The sequence below is a fragment of the Nicotiana tabacum genome, chromosome 13 (assembly GCF_000715075.1).
Source record: "Nicotiana tabacum cultivar K326 chromosome 13, ASM71507v2, whole genome shotgun sequence".
In the NCBI taxonomy this organism is placed as follows: Eukaryota; Viridiplantae; Streptophyta; class Magnoliopsida; order Solanales; family Solanaceae; genus Nicotiana; species Nicotiana tabacum.
Genome location: NC_134092.1, coordinates 44,304,170 through 44,324,448, shown reverse-complemented (window position 1 = coordinate 44,324,448; position 20,279 = coordinate 44,304,170). Strand labels below are relative to the sequence as shown.

General features: G+C 39.0%; 1 protein-coding gene across 1 annotated transcript; it reads left to right on the top strand.

The window, feature by feature from the left end:
* Positions 1 to 16,410: 16,410 nt before the first annotated feature.
* LOC107831305 (replication protein A 70 kDa DNA-binding subunit A-like) lies at positions 16,411 to 20,204 on the top strand. The gene is made up of 2 exons (XM_016659060.2): positions 16,411 to 16,829; positions 18,250 to 20,204. The coding sequence occupies exons 1-2, from the start codon at positions 16,570 to 16,572 to the stop codon at positions 19,904 to 19,906; spliced, it is 1,917 nt and encodes a 638-aa protein (XP_016514546.2). The 5' UTR covers positions 16,411 to 16,569; the 3' UTR covers positions 19,907 to 20,204.
* Positions 20,205 to 20,279: the final 75 nt, after the last annotated feature.

Genomic DNA, 20,279 nt, shown 5'->3' with positions numbered 1-20,279 from the left:
GTACAGTGATTTCCGGCGGGATCCCTGTCATATCTAAATGGGACCAAGAAAACAATCCATATTATTGATAAAAAATTTAATGAGTTTTTCCCAGAGCTCGGGGGTTAACCCCGTTCCCAGGTATACCTTTTGATCGGGTAGATGCCCGATCAGTACGACCTGCTCTAGCTCCTCGACCGTCGATTTGGTGGAGTCGGAATCCTTGGGGATTAAAAAAGGATCGAGGGATCCAATAGTCATTGTCCTCGTCCGTTCCCTGCTCCTCCGATTGAGTCGAGGTTGGTAGTTGTGGTTGCTATTTAGCTTCATGTTTTCCTTTAGATTCCGATCTTTTTGTTGACAAAAGTGCTGATACCGGTATCACTTCGTCGACCGCAAACATTTCTTTGGCAGCGTGTTGTTCCCCGTATACCATTTTTACTCGATCCGGTGTTGGGAACTTCAGCATTTGGTGAAGTATTGAAGGAACTGCTCTCATAATGTGAATTCAGGGTCTTACGAATAGGGCGTTGTATCACATGTCGCCTTCGATCACGTGAAACTTGGTTTCTTGAATAGTCCCAGCTATATTTACTGGTAAAATGATTTCTCCTTTAGTCATTTCACTTGCCATGTTGAATCCATTGAGAACTCGAGCTGCGGGCACGATCTGGTCTTGTAGGCCGAGCTGCTTCACAACCCTCGATCGAATAATAGTGGTCGAGCTTCCTGGATAAATTAAAACACGTTTAACCTGAATTTTATTCACAAGGATAGAGATTACCATTGTATCATTGTGGGGTTGTGAGATTCCTTCTGCTTCCTCATCGTTGAATGATAAAGTGCCTTCTGGTGTATAGTCTCGAGTTCATTTTTCCCTGGTGATCGATACCTTAGTGAGTTTGAAAACGGGCCCCTGTGGAATATTGATCCCACCAACGATCATGTGAATCACCTATTGTGGTTCTTCCTGCTTGTTTTTTCTGTCTATATCCCTGTCTCTAAAATGATTTTTAGCTCGGTCGCTCAAGAACTCTCGAAGGTGACCCTCGTTGAATAGACGGGCCACCTCCTCGCTTAGTTGTCTGCAGTCTTTGGTTCTGTGACCATGCGTACCATGGTATTTACATATTTGATTGGGGTTTCTTTGGGATGGATCGGTCTGTAGGGGCCTGGGCCATCTAGTATCTTTGATTCTCCCAATAGCTGACACAATACCTGATGCGTCGATGCTGAAGTTGTATTCTGATAATCGTGGTGCCTCTGTGGGATCGGCATGTTTATCAAAACCATTTTTGCTCATGAGCCCTCGAGAGCTTTGTCCTTGATTGTTCCTTCGATCATTTCAGATGGGATTGCATCCTGGGCTGCTGTTTCTACGATCTGCATTGTATGGCTGATATCGATCTCTGTTCGACCGAGGTTCTCTGTCGATATCTCTCTGAGTTCTTCCAACGGGCCTGATCGGATAAGCGAAACCGGAAGGAGTCCCTAATTGATCATCCTCGACCCTGATCTTTGACTGGTATCAATTATGTACATCGGCTCAGGTTACCACTGGGTATTCAATTAAATTCTGCTTTAGCTGTCGTGAGGCCACAGAACTTCGATCGTTCAAACCTTGAGTAAAAGCTTAAATAGCCCAATCGTCTATGACTAGTGGTAGTTCCATATGTTCCATCTAAAACCGAGATACGAACTCCCTTAACATTTCGTTATCTTTCTGTTTTACCTTGAAGAGATCCGACTTCCTAGTCGCAACCTTTATTGCTCCGGCGTGTGCCTTTACGAAAGAGTCTGCAAGCATGGCGAAGGAATCGATGCAATTAGGTGGCAGATTGTGATACCACATCATTGCCCCCTTCGATAGAATTTCTCCAAACTTCTTTAGTAGAACTGATTTGATCTCATCATCTTCTAATCATTTTCTTTTATCGCACATGTATAGGAGGTGACATGCTTATTTGGATCGGTGGTCCCATTGTACTTGGGGATTTCCGGCATGCAGAATTTCTTCGGAATGGGCTTCAGAGCCACACTCGGGGGGAACGGCTTCTGCACGAACTTCTTCGAGTTTATACCTTTTAAAATTGGCGGTGCTCCCGGTATTTGATCAACCCGGGAGTTATATGTATCTACTTTGTTGTCATTTGCCTCGATTTTCTTTTCTCCTGTTTCAATTTGTTTAGTGAGCTCCTCGAACATTTTCATAACGACGGGGTCAGTCTCTGATTCATTGGCATTCGACATTTCTGACAGTGGCTCGTTCATGTAGACGACTTCTGGTTCTACCCCACTCGGCGCTCGATGTTAATTTTGTAATTGTGCTATAGCGGCTTGTTGAGCCTGTAACATTTCAAATATCAATTAGAGGATGACTCCACCATCTCCTCCACCATGCGTACTTCGACCACCAGATTGACCTTCCCTGCGTACGCTACCTTCAGGATCATCGCCAAAATTTGTATTTAGGGAGATATGTGAACTAACGTCGATGGGGTTTACAATTGGTACCCCCTCAAGATCAGCCTGAGGCACCTCGATTCCTGGGGCAACTATATTATCATTTTTCCCGTGAAATACGAAACTGTTGTCACCATGTGTAGGTGTTGTTTGTGAGTTTGACATGCTTTTTCCTGAAAACAAAAATATTTACAAGAACAAGCGTAAAGTAATATGTGTTATCGGAATCAGTATTAGGCAATCACTATTATCCTTACCCCACGGTGGGTGCTAAAATATTTACTCTCAAAATTGGATAACAATTAAACTTATAATGTGGATTTAAGGACACGTGCTTCCACTTAATACCGATTGATAGATATGAAGATTAAGGATAGAATTATACAATAAAGTAAATCAAACCAGTGTTTGAGTAGAACTCAACCCTTGAGTTAGAGTATCGTCGAAACTGATTGATGCAAGGACAATAAAAACACAAATAGCTGAAGAACAAGAGTGTGAGCGAAGAAGAAAATTATATTATGTTTTTATCAGTTGTCTACAAATAGTTAAAACTCCCCTTTATATAGTAGAAGAATTCTATATATGATACAATTCTAATTACAGAAGGAAATCCCATGATTAACTAAATAACCGTTCTTGATTTGATTTGTTCCGAGATTTCCGCCATGATCTTCGACCGGTCGCGGATATCTCATTTTTCTATTATTACGCAATCTTCGGTATTGCTCGATGCCTGTCTCGTTCGGTCTCGATTGCTGTCGGTCTCAATCTTGGCAGCTGCCTCGAATCCCGATCTCTATACCTTATCTTTGTGCCTTGATCCGATCTACTTCGGAGCCATCCTTCGATGCAAACTCTTGGTCTCGATCAAACAGTAAAATCGGGTAGGCCCGGTTTTAACCGTATACAATACTAACAATCGAAATTACAAAATTTCATTGAACTCAATAAACGGAGCAAATCATACTCGACACTTATATGTTTGTTTTGAAAAACATATTAGTGCAACAATGTAGAGAAGAGAGGAGAAGTTTTCAAATTAATCTGTATGTAAAAAAAAAGGCCAAACCTCTAAATTTATAGACAATGAAAGAGTGAAATCAAGAAGTGCAATCCAAGAGATATCTCTTTCTTTTCCCATTCACAACCTTTGAAAAACAATCCAACAAATAGTTCGTCTTCTAAGGTAAATTTGGGGTTCTCTAAACTATAGATTCTCGAATCTCACACTACACATACATACTAGTTCTGAACTAACGAGATAACTGAAATACAAAGAAAAAGAAAAAGAAGCTTAAGTTTTACTTGTCAAAATCTTGTCTGCATCATATTAAAACCATCAATTTGCGTCAATAGTTGTTAACCTTTAAATATCTCTCATAAACTAATTATTGTGAGAAGCTTTTTATCCTTGTGGGATTGAACACTAGATTCATCATTTATGACTTGATTTATTGTCAGTAGTTCGTTTCTGCTTGATTTGATTTTTGTGTTAGGTGATAAAGGTCGAAGAATCAGGGAATTAATATTAGTTGTCCAGAAGCGTTTCAAGTTTAAAGAGAACACTGTGGAGCTATATGCTGAGAAGGCTAACAATAGGGGACTCTGTGCCATTGCACAGGTTGAATCTCTTCGATCGCTACAAGCTCCTTCGTGGTCTTGCTGTTAGGAGTTAATAAATTTTGATCAGTATCAAAGATTTTGATTCATAATTGAACCCCTCTGCTTTCTCTGCTTATTATGTGATGTTTTAATGCTTAATATGTGTAGTCTGCAATGCTCTTGGATCTGAGAGAATTCATCTCATGTATATGTCATTCACAAAGCAATTGGAGTTATTGTTTACCCGTAAAACGATACAGTTGAATTTATAGCGTAGTTTATGACAAGCAAATCGATTTGATCCAAAAATAATAAATAAATAGGAACAAAAATAAGATTAATGACTGAAATTAAAAGAGATAACAAGCCTGACTCATAACTCAGTCATTCCGAGAGTAAAAAAAGCAAAAGCAATTGTGAAACTGTTTAGATCGAACATAACAAGATAATAAATTATAAATTTTGAGTGCAGAATATTTCACGTCCCAATAATGGTTGTTAGTCCTGCTATTTATCAATGTACTTAGGGAGACAAGATCCTAAAATCAAGCTTCTCTTGAATGACAATAAAAACGTCATTGATGGGTATATAACGACTGGCTTTGAATGCAGATATTATCTGTAACACTTGCTCATTAAATACTATCCGATGTCAAACCTTTGAATCTTTATTATCAGCTATGCTTCCTTCAAGATCGATCTTGTACCGGTTACACACTTCGTACCAGATGCAAGTTATTTGCTGACTTATATTTTGTTTGTCTTCGGTTCCACGTGTCACCTCACCATTTGACCACCTGTTATCAACCAACTTCACCCCATGTAGATAGTCCCCCTATTTTTCGGTGACGCAACTCAGTATTATCGGGAAGTAGATGAGCATTCTTTTCTTGGCGGGAAAGTACCCGAACGGTCTCCCTGGGATTCAGCATGTATTTTTGCTGGTGTTTTAGGCAACCATGACCACGATTTTTGTCATATATAACTTATCTGCTACTCATCATTTTTACTTCTTCACTTTCACTACTTTCACAACTCTTTTTCCTTCTCTAAATTTCTTTAGAACTTTTCTATAACGTTTAACTTTCTTAGTAAAAACTTCTTTACTGATCTTTACCACCATGTTTTCTTACACTGCTATCTTCGAAAATACTGGCATTCTCTTCGGTGGAGGTCCAAAAAAAAATAAAACCAAAGAGGTTGATGCCGAGTCGGAATTTCCAACCGTAAATACCATCATTCCACTTCACCTTAGTACTGCGTCTGATCTCCAAGAGCAAAAAGCACTTGCAGATCCCACAAGTGGGAGGTTTTGGCATGTTCGTAGGTACCCCTCCTCTATTCACCTTCTAGAATCCCTGTTGTGAGGGAGGATTTTAACTGCAACAATATTGAAATCTTCGCCCCAAATTAGGTTGAACGAGTTACCTACTCCAGAGCGAGGTTCATGTATATCTATACATACCCCTTCATTTTAGGTCCCTTCACCTTGGGGTCGCGTGAAGGAATCGACCCAATAATCTTAGAGTTCTGCCATCGGTACCAGGTTTGCTTGGCATAGTAGGCCCATCTATATGGCATACAGTGGCTTGCCTTCGCCAGTTGTGCTCTGAGACCGGGGAAACCCTGACTCTTGCGCACGTGATGAATCTTTACTCCACCAAGATTTTCCGCGGGGTGTGCTAAAATTCAGCAAGCATGGTCACCACGCTCTTCTCACTAGTGTTGAGGATGATAATGACCGTGGGTGGATGGAACGATTCGTCGTCATAGCTACCGGGGACATCATCCCATCTATAATGTCAGTTGTTCCCGAATCATGAAAACATTTTTGTAAGTCTTCGTATATTTGTTTTCCTGTCTTCGTGCAAAAACTTTCTCCTTAACTGACATTTTATTTTCTTCGTTCCATCTACCCATTAGGAACCACCACAAGTTGAAGGAATGGCCTGGTGGGTTCAAAAAATATTAGATATCACTACTCCGGAAACCCGATAATGGAAATAAATGGCTCCCAAATACGGGTGGAGAGCCAAGAACCATGGTAAGCAAGATTCTTCTTTCTCTCAATCTTATCTATGTAAAAATCTTAAGAATAATTCACTAATTGTCTTCTAGTTTGCATAGGGATTTCGCGGGGTTTTGTCTTGTGCCCTGACGTCGATGCCCTCGATGACCCCGAGGAAGCCGAGCGGGTATTTTAGAATTCCCTTAACCAAAGTAGGGTTCATGGATCTGCTTGAGCCTCCGGTAAGGATGCCTCATCTCGGAGTGCCCAGTCTAAAAGTATGAAATCAAAGAGGAAGCAAACCTCTCGACTGGGACTCAATAGAAGAGAGTGAAAAGATCAGCAATTGAACCAGTCACAGTGGTTATTTATGATGAAGAAGGGCTAATGATGAAGGTGCCCCTCTTCAAAGAAGAAAAAGGTCTTCATCAGCACAACCGGGTGCTCAGTCGGTAGAGCTTCAAAATCCATGGTCAAAGGAAGTTCAGGCGCTCTGGGGGAGATGGGTTTGGTTGAAAATGCTGATTCCCATTTTTCGATCCCTGCCAATGCTCCCGGTCTGAGGCATTCGGCCCATGACCTTTCTGTATCACCGGCTACTGAGCTGACTATAACTGTCTCCCCCTTCGTACCAGCTGCCTCATCATCATCTACACCAACGGCTTCCTATCCATAGACACCAGTTGTCCCTTCTCCACCAGTACCGATTACTTCTCCTCCACTGGCATCAGCCGAATAAGATGTGAATGCCACCCCTCCACGATCTCCTAACTAAGGGATCTTGGGAAATAATTACTCGGCACCTTCCCAAGATCCTCGTGGAAGGTGAAGTGCTACTATTTTGGTTTTGAATGAGTGACATATGCTCTCCAAGCCTGTGAATCTTGCCAATTACCTGAAGCCGATGGCTTCAGCGAAAGACTTAAGAATATGGACTCTCTTTTGGGGGAGTGCCTCATAAATAATAGCATGCACTGCTCGGCGCAGGTAACAATCTCGCTATTTTCCACTTTCTTTCAATTTACATTTCGAAGTAATAACCTTGGTTTTATCCCTTCTTCAAGCCAACTTTCTTGCCTCCGAGTGCCTACAGAGGTTGAATCTAGACAAGTAAGAGCTTGCTTTGGAATGAGACCAACTGTTGGCTGAGAGGAATCAACTTGCTAAGCATCTCCCGGTGCTGGTGACCAAAGTCGCTCAAATAGATGAGCTTGAGGCCCAACTGCAACAGTCCGAGCAAGACATGATAGCACATAGTCAAGAAGCCGCCCAACTTTACAAGAACCTCAAGGAAGCGAAGGCTAAATGGGGCGAGCTTCACGATGTTGTGACAGCTATTGCCGAGCGTGAGTTTGCCTTCATGGAAGAAGTTAAGAACTTGGAGGCTGTCTTACATACTAAAACCGAGGAGGCCACTGCTGCCGAAAAAAGGAGGGCCAAAATGGAAGAGACGATTAAGAGAGTCATAGAGCAAATCCGACTTCACTCAACCACCAATGTTGAGCTTGATTCCAGACTCAGTGCAATAAATGCTGAAAATGAAGAGCTTCAGGGCAAAATTGACAAACTCCGAGCAAAACTCCAGAACTAAGAAGACTCCATTGTCTTCGAGAAAATCTACGCCATGTATCATATGAAGAGGAAGACTTTGGAGGAGTCTAGAGAAGGCATTGCCAATATCGATGACTGCATTGACTAGGCCTAAAGACTGGAGTTAACTGCTTGTGAGAATCATCCTTTTCGGCCCACTGAAACTGACTCCTCGAATACTAGTTCTGAGTATTCGGGAACCAAAAGGAAGACCAAAGAGGATGAAGACCCCGAACCGGCAGCGGAACAACCTTCTTCCACCAGGGAGAATGAAGACCCCTCTCTCCTTTCGGGTTCTGGCAGAAAAGAATAATGTATAAGAAAATTCTTTTATCTTTTGTAATTATGCCAAAAAGTCTTACTAAGTTTGGAACTTTAATAAATAAAAGAATATTTTGATTAAGTGTTGTGCAAAAATATTCTCTTTACGTTTGATTGATAAAGCTTCGGGAACATTTTTGCATCCGATAGCTTTTGATTCCGGGAATAAACACTTACAGAATCTACCTTTTACTATGAGGGTTTCATAATACAAGTCTCTTATGTTTACGGTACTCTTGAAGATGATGTCTCATGTTCATTACGTCACAAGCATTTAAAGTTTTCGTTAACTCTCAAATGATAAAATAAAATGACTTATCATTCGGATAAGAAATAGGATAAAAACAAAAGGACTTTAATTTATTCCTTCTAATTCAAAAGTACACTTACATAAACATTCATTTGCTTAAAGCTGCCAAAACATGTGGCTAACTTGTACAACTTATTCCTACGAAGCTGATCACCCAGTCCCCGGTCCCGATAAGACATTGATTTCGGTTCTAATAGTCCCCGATTTTGGTGGCACTCTTGGTGTCGTATCATGCATTATCTCCCCAGTGTTCGAATGCTAAGTACGAGAATTCAAACATTGGAAGTCTTGCATTCATCGAATGCCTTTCCATTCATTTTATACTTTATATTGTTGCTTCATCGTTGGAGACAACCTGTGAATGATTAAATAATCTGTTTGAGATTTAGGAGGAGAGATTTTCCGTCAAACTAAAGATTATTTAACCATCCACAAATATTTTGCCACATGAGCTCATGGTCATCGATCCCATCGGCGGAAGAACTTTTAGTTCCTTGATACCGAAGGTCTTACCTTTGCCGATGATCCTTCCTTCGCAGTATGCTTTACATCGATGCCTTGTTAAAAACCATGCCAGAAAAAAGTTGATTGGGACAAAAACTGGACAAAGGGAAAAAGAGTGCAGCACATACTTTCAGTACCAACAAGGATCTTCAGCAATAATACATTTTGAGTTGAACTGCCTTCATCTACAAAAATGCAGAAGATACTTCTCTTCCTTTAGACTCCGCAGGCAAAACCAATTGATGTGTGTGTGTGTGTGTATATATATATATATATATATATATATATATATATATATATATATATATATATATATATATATATATATATGTAACTATGCCAAAACTTCTATTGAGTTTGACATTTTCAATAATTAAAAGGCATCTTTTGCCTAATTTCTGTGTGGAATATTTTATTTTAATATTAAATAAAGTTCGGGAATTGTTTGCATTCGATAACTTTAAACCTGGGCATTCATACTTCCGGTGTCTACCCTTTGACTATGAGGGTTTCATAAGAGAGGGACTTTATATTTATGGTGCTTTTGAAGATGACGTTTCCTGTTCATTCTGGCATAAGCATTTGAAGTTTAACTAATTTTCAAACGAAAAATATGTTAACATATCACTTGGACAAGAAATAAGAAAAAAACAAAAGGACTTTGATTATTTCCTTCCATTTCCAAAAGTATATTTACATAAACATTTATGTGCTTAGGTAAATAAATCTTCCAATACATGTGGCTAACTTGTACAACTTATTTCTATGGGGTTGATCATGTAGTCCCCGGTCCTGATACAATACAATTTCTATTTCTAACAATCCTCGATCTTCATGACACTTTTAGCGTTCTAATATATTATGGTTTTCCCCCAGTGGTCGGATGCTAAGTATGAGAATTCGGATACTGGAATTCTTGATATCGTCGATGATCCTTCTTTGTAGTATGCTTTATGTTACTACCTCGTTAAAAAATCTTGCACCAAAAATCCAATTGGGGCAAAAAATAGACGAAAGGAAAAACGTGCAGCACATACTTTCAGTATCAACAAGGATCTTCAACAATAATACCTTTTGAGGCGAGTCACGTTCTAATTTCTTGGCAATCTTACTCCATCTTGATTTTTTAACTGATATGAGTCTTTACTGGTTATAGCTGAAATCTGATAAGGTCCTTCTCATGTTGGTCCTAGCCTACCAGCATTGATTTCTTGTGTGCTTTGGGTTGCTCTCTACAAAATCAAATCCCCTACTTTAAAGTATCAAATATTTACTCTATGGTTATAATATCTTTCCATTCTTATTTTTGTGACACCATCCTCACATACGCTAAATTTCGATGCTCTTCAAGCAAATCCAAGTTAATTAATAGTGCTTCATTATTTGCCTCCTTGTTTTCCCAGGAATACCTTATGGTCGGTTCTCCAATCTCTACCGGAATCAAAGCCTCTGCGTCGTACGTAAGGGAAAATGGTGTTTCTCCTGTGCTTGACTTTGTCGTTGTTCGATATGCACATAACACACCTGATAGCTCTTCTGGCCAATTACATTTAGCATCCTCTAATTTTTTTTTAACGTTTTGGATTATAACTTTGTTGGTTTACACTGATTTTCCATTATCACTTGGATGATATGGAGAAGATGTGATCCTTTTGATCTTCAATACTTCCAAAAACTCTGTGACTTTGAAACCTATAAATTGTGGCCCATTGTCACAAGCAATTTCTTTTGGTACTCCAAACCGACAAATGATGTGATCCCAAATGAAATCAAACACTTTTCTCTCTCCAATATTTTTGTAAGCATCTGCTTCAACCCATTTAGTGAAATAGTCAGTTAAAACTAAAAGTAATTTTACCTGTCGGGGCCCTTGAGGCAAAGGACCAACTATGTCCATCCCCCATTTCATGAATGGCTATGGTGACACCTCTGAATAAAAGAGCTCTTCCGAATGATGCACTAATTGCGAATGACGTTGACACTTATCATATTTTTGTAAAAATGCCTTCGCGATTGTTCCATTCGGGGCCAATAGTAACCAACCCTTATTAGCTTAAGAACCAACGAGTCCGCACCGAAATGATTTTTGCACACCCCTTTGTGAACTTCTCTCAACACATCATCAGCCTCTAATGTCCTTAAACACCAAGCCAACGAACCTTGAAAAGACCTTCGGTATAATTTTCCATCGACAAGGCAATATCGATCAACTTTAGTTCATAATGCTCAGGAAGCTTTAAGATCTTCGGGCAATTTCCATGTAATATTCTATAAACTCATTTCGCCAATCCCGAATTAGGTTGGTCGAGTTAACTTCGCAATACCCATCCACATCTAGGACCGAATGCAATAGCTAAGAAACTGCACCAGAATCAACTCCTTTCATTTCCATGGAAAATAAACCAACGTGTCTGCTTCCACATTCTCCTCCCTCGGGATGTGAATTACTGACCATTCACTAAATCAAAAACTAAAACTTGAACTTTTTTCAAGTACTGCTGCATGCGATCTTCTTTGGTGTCAAATATTCCATATATCTGGTTTGCTACCATCTGGGAGTCGCATTTTACTTCAATCACCTTGAAGCCTAGTCCCCGGGCTAATTCAAGTCCTGCAACCAAAGCCTCATACTCGACTTCTTTGTTAGTTAAAGGAACAATTCTAATGGCATGTTTCAGGGTCTCTCCTGAAGGAGAGATTAATACTATCCCAAGACTGGACCCTTTTACGTTAGAGGCTCCATCCATAAACAGGGTCCATACATTGAAAATAGTCTCTGATACTGTAATTGCTTCCTTAGTAGCTAAAGGCATCATACCAGGACTAAAATCAGCCACAAAGTCAATCAAAACTTATGACTTAATTGTAGTCCGGGATTTAATTCAATGTCGAATTCAATAACTTCAATTGCCATTTAGCCAACCGACCCGATAATTCAGGTTTATGAAGGACACTCCTCAAGAAAAAAGTCGTCACAACAGTTATGGGGCGATAATGAAAGTAAGGTCTAAGCTTTTAAGAGCCGACTACGAGAGCTAGAGATAACATTTCTAGGTGTGGATAATGTATCTCCGCTCCCGATAAAATTTTACTAACATAATAAACAGAAAATTGTGTACCTTCCTCCTCCCGGACTAGAACTATACTCACCGAAACTTTAAACTACTAAGTAAATTAACAAGTGCTCACCCTCCTTCGTTTTTTGATAACAGCTGAGGACTACACACGATTTTAGGTTTTTCAATGCTTGCTGACATTCCGGAGTCCACGAAAAATTATTCTTATTCTTCAAGAGTAAAAAGAAATTATGACACTTCTCTAAAGATCTTGAAATGAATCCACTAAGTGCTGCCAACCGGCCTGTCAACCTCTAGACTTCCTTTACACTTGTCAATTGATCTGGTATATCTTCTATGGCCTTAATCTTGTTAGGATTCTCTTCAATTCCTCATTGTGAAACCAAGAAGCCAAGATACTTCCCAAAACCAACTCCAAAGACGCATATTTCAGGATTGAGCTTCATGTTGTATTTTCTTTGAATATCAAAGGCCTCTTGTAGATGAGCGAAATGATCCCCTACATTAAAAGACCTAACCAACATATCATCAATATAAACTTCCATGGTTTTACCAATTTGATGTTCGAACATCTTATTAACGAGTTTTTGATAAGTGGCTCCAGCATTCTTAAGCCCAAAAGGCATCGCATTATAACAATATGTGCCAAAATTTGTAATGAACAAAGTTTTTTATTGATCTTCCAGGTGCATCCTAATTTGGTTATACCCAGAATATGCATCAACAAAACTCATCAACTCATGTCCGGCCGTAGCATCGATCATTTGGTCGATCTTCGGCAACGAGAAATAATCTTTAGGGCATGCCTTATTTAAATCCTTATAATCTATGTACATTCTAAATTTATTATTCTTTTTAGGAACAACCACTACGTTAGCTAACCAATCGTGATAATTTACCTCTCGAATTGAACCTATATTCAGTAATCGGATTACCTCTTCTTTAACAAACTTGTTCCTGACTTTAGATATCGATCGTTTCTTCTGCTTTACCAGAGGGAAGTTAGGGTCCAAACTCAACTTATGGACAACCATTTCCAACCTGTCATATTTGAATGAGACCATGCAAAGCAATCTATATTAGTTTTAAGAAAATCAATAATTTTAAGTCTTAGTTTGGGGATCAACCCTGTTCCCAAATGAAACTTCCTTTCTAAGAACTCTAAGAACAAAGCAACTTGTTCGAGCTCCTCTGCGGTTGACCTTGTTGCATATGTTTCTTCCGGTACCTGAAACGACCTTGGTACCTTATAGAAATCCGACGACTCCTCTTCCCCATCACCTTCAATCGGGATGGAAGAGGACATTGGTTCTTGTAGTTGCTATTTACTTGCTCCTTCCACCTTGCTACTGGATAAAGTCACTATATTCATTTTCATGCTGCAGGTTGATCACCTTGGATCTGCTTGATCCCCTCTGGTGTTGGAAATTTCAACAACTAATGATAAGTTAATGTCACATCCTTCATCTCGCAAATCCAAGGCCTACCAATGAATCACATTGTATCCCATATAGCCATCCACCACTTCGAACAAAGTGGTCTTCGTTACGCCTTCGGCATGTGTGTGAAGTAAAATCTCTCCTTGGATCGTTACACTCGTTAGGTTGAACCTGGCCAGAAGCTTTATTGCCGGAATTATGTTTCCGGTTAACTTTGCTTGTTCTAAAACTCTCAATTGAATGATATTGGTTGAACTACCTGGATCAACCAACACATGTTTAATTTTTAAATCTAAAACATTAAGCGATATTACCAAAGCATCATTGTGTGGTAAAAGAAGGCCATCAGCATATTATTCCGTAAAGGTGATTTCATCATCTTCTGATGCTTCTCAGATCCTCTTTCCATGAGTTACCGTTATCTTTATCTTATTTGTTGTTGAAAATATCACTCCATTTACTTCAACACCACCAAAGATCATGTTTATTGTTAGGTGAGGTGACCTTGTAGTCGGTTTGGCCGGTTCCACATCATCTTGATTCCTCCCATAATCACTTTTAGCTCGATCACTCAAAAATTCTCTAAGATGACCGTTCTATAACAATGTTGCAACCTCTTCCTGAAGATGGCGGTAGTCCCTAGTCATGTGGCCATGTGTTCCTTGAAATTCACACCATAGATTAGGATCCCTTTGACTATGATCCGACTGAATTGGCTTTGAAAATCTAGACTCCTTGATGTTTCTCATAGCAGAAAATAACTCTACCAAGCTTATATAGAAGTTGTAATCGGATAACCAGGGTTATCCTGAATCCCGGGACCCCGATAGCTCCTTCTCCTGCAAAGCTCTACTATTCCGACCATGATCCGTCCTTCTATCTAATACAAACATGTCTGATGTCTAAAATCCTTTATTTCCTCGCTCTTCAGCTCTTTCATAAGGCTGAAAATGACTTATGGAAGACCTCTAGTCTGCATCGAAATCAGTTTTGAACTTTTTCTGATTCTGATCGTGATTGTGACCCTTGGACGACACCGAAGAACTCAATTGATCATCTTCAATTCTAATTTTGATTCATAACGATTGTGGACATCTGTCCATGTGGTTTCCTGAAATGCCAACAGTCCTTCCTTCAATTTTCTAGAGGCATCAAAGCTCAATTGATTAAGACCTTTGGTGAACGCTTCATCTGCCCGCTCATCTGGTACTGCCGACATTAGAATCCTTTCCTTTTGAAACCGCATTACGAACTCTTGTAACTATTTAGACTCTCCTTGAGTAATTCTGAATATGTCTGCTTTCCTAGATTGGACTTTCCTTGCCCCAACATGAACTTAATAAAAGAATCGGAAAGTATTTCAAAAGAGTCAATCGAATGCTCAAGTAAAAGAGAATACCATGTTAAAGCACCCTTCGTTAAAGTTTTGCCAAATTTCTTTAACAAGACAAGATTTGATCTCATGCATCCCAAATCATTTTCCTTTACAACTATAGTGTAAGTTGTGATATGATCTTGTGAATCCAAAGTTCCTATCATACTTTGGAATATCGGGAATCTTGAATCTTTTCAGATTCAATTCCGAGGCCATACTCGGTTTGAACGACAACTGTGTATACTTCTTCGAATTCGGTCCCTTCAACATCGGTGGTGCTCCATGGATCTGATCCATCCAGGCATGGAATTCTTTAGCATTTTTCTCCAATAGTTCATTCATTTCCCTCACGAATATTATGAGTTCGGTTTTGAAAGGATCATTGGCGTTGTTGTCATTCCCGAATCCACTACCTGCACCAGTTGCCTCATTTTTATTAAAATCGAACTCCTCCCTTGAAGCGACATTTCCAGTTCTCTGTGTTGATTGATTTGCAGGCACACCAGGAGGGACTCGAACTCCTCAATTGGAGTTATTGGAAGTAGCCGAAAGAGCCTGCTTCAGCTCTGTCATTACCCGGTCTTGTCTTGAGAGATGATTCATAATTTTTCTTTGTTGCGCTCTCAAAACTTTGACCGTTTCAACAACACGTTGATCGTCCATATCATCAGGAGTTGGACTTCTCACATGCCAAGGATTTCGTTCTTTGCAAACCAGAGTTGTTTCATCTCATTCGTTGCGAGTTTCATTAGTTGAATCATCACGCTGGAACACATCTGCATGTTCATTGTTTGTTCCAACATTGAAAGAGTTGTTCACATCGTTAGCTGCCATATCTGATTTTATTTTTACTAAAGAAAAAACGTCAAAATCCGTTAATAACACATGAATGGATCAAAATAATGACACAATTGTCTATGCCCCACGGTGGGCGCCAAACTGTTTACCCTAAAATAGTACAATTGAATTTGTAACGTGATTTATAGAAACGTGAATTAATTTGATCCAAGAATATAAAATAACTAAGAACAAAAGTAAATTGATTAATATAACTTGAAGAAAATACAAGCCTGACTATGAGCTCAGCTTCTCCGATATCAATAATAAGAACAATATTACGAACAAAAAGAGAAAAAAATATTTAATAGAATAAAAGCAAATTTTGGATTTTGTGTACAAATAATATTTTTTGTGTCTTACAATGAATACAAATTCTCCTATTTATAACTCAATCCAGGGAGGCAAGATCCCCAAATCAAACTTTTTTTTTAATGTCAATAAAACCTCTCTTGATGGCTGCATAATGGTGGGGAATTAATGCAAAGATTCTTTGTAACGACTGCTCATTGGATGCCGTCCTTTCCAAACGATATCTTCCTTTTGAGTCTTTGCTCTCAGTTTAAATGCCTTCGGAACTTATTTAGCATCGGTCACGTGTACGTGATGGTGCCAACTATTTATTGACTCATACCTTACTTATTTTTTACTTCCACGTGTCAACTCGTCGTGCATCCACCCATGGCTCATCAATTTTACCCTGTACAAGAAGGATACATATATTTGATCGAAATTATTTAAGAAAAATAGAAAAAAAATCGAAATTAGTACTACAGTCTGTAACACATAATCATTGGATCACATGAAGAAAACTGGGCCAGGTGAAAAAGTGAGCCAATGTCAAAATCAAATTTGGGTTTTGTACAATGGATAACTCTCATATTGTCATTTCCTCATAGGTCGGTTTGTAAACCCGCCATTTCCCTTTCCACTCTCTCACTACCCGCTTCTATAAATTCTCGAATTCAAGTCTTCACGAGAAATTTCTTCACTATCCCCAAAATCCTCTCAAATTCAAATTTCTGTTTCGGATTTATCACTGAGATTTTCAAATTTCGTGAATGCCTGTGAACTTGACGGCGAACGCGATCCCGGCTATTATCGCCGGCGACGTGAACTCAAAGCCAGTGGTTCAGGTATTGGACATCAAGCTAATCGGCGCCGCAGCGGATCGGTACGGACTCCTAATCTCAGATTCTGAGTCGAGTCAGCAGGCTATGCTGGCTGCTCAGCTTAATGACCGAGTCAAAACGGGCCGCGTTCGCAAAACCTCCGTCATTCAGTTGATTGAGTACATTTGTACCACTGTTAAAAATCGCAAGTATGAATTTATTATTATTTTCTTCAAGCTTCAGTTAGAAATATTATATGTACAGTGCATATGATTACATGTGCTTCTACTTTTAATTGCATATAAAGCTTTGTGATATTTGCTTTATTATGTGTTCTCCTTTTCTGTTGTGCGCGTGCTTGTGTAACTGTTTTTTTACGCTATCAGTGATTTTTAGATGCTATTTTAAATAGATTACTAATTAATGCCTATTAAGAGATACTCGTAATAAGACTTATTGTGTAAATATTTTAATTGTTTAATCAGCTATTTCCTATTTATTTTATTTCAGAAATCTAAAACAAAAAATGGATTTTGAAGACAAAATAGAAAGAAAAGAACTTATTTTGCATCGCTCAAAATTGACAACCAGTCATACAGAATTTCATTAAGCAATTTTCTCTATTGGGTTAAGGGCAAGATATACATGGGGGTCTATATAATAATTCAGAGAAAATAAAGAGTTAGAAAGTTAGACAAAACAAAAAGGTACTTTTTCTATCCATGTACAAAGTCTTTCAAATGTAAAAAATGATTGATTTGACTTTGCTTTTGTTGTTTTACCTTTAATTAGAATGTTGATGCCTTGGTAGAGAATTACTCCTCGCTGATTTGGATGTGCAATTATGCCCAAAAAAAAAATGCAGTTATATTAGTTCATTATTTTTTCTGCTACTTCTCTTGTGGTCACATTTGTGTTTATCATCCATACATTAGTCATTCCGATTTTAACTTTGATAGATTGGGCTTGGATTTTGTTGTTTCGAGCTTTAACTAGAATGTTAATGCCGTCATAAGGAATTATCCTTTAATCATATTGATAAGCACTTCTTTTTATATGCAAAAGGCAATACGCATGTATAACTTCATTATGTTTTGTCCAAGTTTTCTGGTGTGCGCATGTCATTTCGATCATAAAGTTAGATTTGGCTTTGATTTGTTGTTTGAGCTTTAACTAGAAGGTTAATGTCATGGAAGGAAATGATTTTTTGGTCGGCTCGATGGTGGAGAATTACTCCTTAATAATTTGAGCATGAGCAGTAGTGCAACATAACAAAACACATGTTTCTTGTCAATAATTGGTAATTGTGTTTCATTTTTGATTTGGTGTTAGCTTTCTATGTGTTCCGCGACGATTGTGTCAGAAACATGAAGCAGTTTTCCCCTTGGAAATTGTTGCACTGCCACATCTTTGCCTTGGTGTGTCATCTTGAATTGGGTGCCGAAAATGCTGTCCCATATTAGAAGAGTGTGGCACTTTTGTGCATTGGGCGCAGTGTATTAGGGGATCAAACAAGTGTCTATTTTAGCTAATAAGAAGTAATGGATTATCTTCTTCCGTATATCAATCTGGATTATACCTTTGATTGGAACTTGGGCTGGATGTGTTGATCTTGTTTTCCTTTTGCAGAATTATTGTTGTCATCAACATGGAAACTATTATACCTGAATGTGAAATAATTGGGAATCCTAAAGCGCTTGTAGAATCTAATTTTGGAGCTCAGAAAGCTATATCTAATGGCGTTTCTGGGTCTGCAATCTTTAACAATGGTAACTTGAGTGCTCAAAGATCTGGCCAAACAAGCTTTGCTAACAGCAACAATTTGAGCTCCCTACATTCAGGTAATAGCATGCAGAACTACCCACCTGCAATTCAACCTGCATATCAGCCTCCTCCAAATTACAAAAGCCATGGGACAATAATGAAGAATGAAGCACCTGCCCGCATTATTCCAATTGCTGCTTTGAACCCCTATCAGGGTCGGTGGGCTATTAAGGCTAGAGTGACTGCAAAGGGGGATCTACGTCGCTATAATAATTCCAGAGGAGATGGAAAGGTCTTCTCATTTGATCTCCTTGACTCAGATGGGGGTGAAATACGTGTCACTTGCTTTAATGCGGTTGTTGATCGCTTTTATGACAAAATTGAAGCTGGAAAAGTGTACATGATATCAAAAGGCAGCTTGAAACCTGCTCAGAAGAACTTCAACCATCTGAAGAATGAATGGGAAATATTCTTGGAGATAACTTCAACCGTAGATGTCTGTCCAGATGAAGATGCCACTATACCAAGACAGCAGTTCTCATTTAGACCTATTAGTGACATTGAAAGTGCAGAAAGCAATTCAATCATAGATGTGATTGGAATTGTAATAGCTGTCAATCCTTCTGTTCCGATCCTGAGAAAGAATGGAATGGAAACTCAAAGAAGAATCTTGAATCTAAAGGATCAGTCTAGGCGAAGTGTTGAGCTGACACTATGGGGAGACTTCTGTAACAGGGAAGGTCAAAAGCTGCAAGAAATGGCAGAAGCTGGGTTTTCCCCTGTTTTAGCTGTCAAAGCTGCAAAAGTTAGTGACTTCACTGGGAAATCCATTGGAACCATTTCTTCCACTCAACTGTTCATAGATCCAGATTTTGCAGAGGCTCAAACTCTAAGAGAATGGTTTGATCAGGGAGGAAAAGATGTTGCTTCTCAATCTATATCTAGGGAAAACATGCCTGCAGGATCAAAAAGTGAGATACGTAAGACCGTGTCTCAGATCAAGGATGAAGGGCTTGGTAGGTCAGATAAACCAGACTGGATTACAGTTAAGGCAACTATAACATTCATCAAAACCGAAAGCTTCTGTTACACTGCTTGCCCTCTGATGATTGGAGATAGACAATGTAATAAGAAAGTTACCAGGTCAGGAAACTCGAGATGGCAATGTGATAGGTGCAATCAAGAGTTTGAGGAATGTGATTACAGATACCTTCTTCAAGCTCAAATTCAAGATCATACTGGGTTGACATGGGTGACAGCTTTCCAGGAATCTGGGGAAGAGATTTTGGGTCGTCCCGCAAAGGAGCTACACATGATGAATGAAGAGGCGGATGGTAACAGATTTTCTGAAATTATTAGAAAATGTCTCTTTACACAATTTCTATTCAGGCTTAAAATCAAAGAGGAACTTTATGGTGATGAGCAGAAGGTGAAGATTACAGTTATCAAGGCAGAGAAAGTGAAACATTCTGCAGAAAGCAGATATCTCCTTGATTTAATTTCAAAATTCTGTCCTTCTTGAACAAAGGAAGCCAGATGAGAGATTCTTATTGCATCCATTTTTAGGAAACCCATTGGCTCTCTTTCTCAGAGAGATATAGGCAAAAAGTCATTGTTGTAGTCAGGTGATTATTTTTCTCTTCGCCATAGGAAGGTGCATTATTTGCATTCTTGCTTTGAAATCCCACTTAATGGTCTAATGTAGTTTTAGTATCCAATTGATTTGGAAGGAGCATATTTTCATTTTTCTTGTCCCATGAGTTGAATAGTTGAATTTACAATATTATTCTCATTTGTCTTCATCACAAGAACATTTTTTATTTTTTTTGATTTGGTAATCCCCACCTCCCTTTAATCCGTTCTCTCCACGGTCCAGCCAGTGGTGTTTCTCACTT

Coding starts and splice junctions, on each gene's coding strand:
- LOC107831305 (XM_016659060.2), top strand. CDS start 16,570: ATGCCTGTGAACTTGACGGCGAACGCGATCCCGGCTATTATCGCCGGC. Junction 16,830..18,249: donor ACCACTGTTAAAAATCGCAA/GTATGAATTTAT, acceptor TTCCTTTTGCAG/AATTATTGTTGTCATCAACA.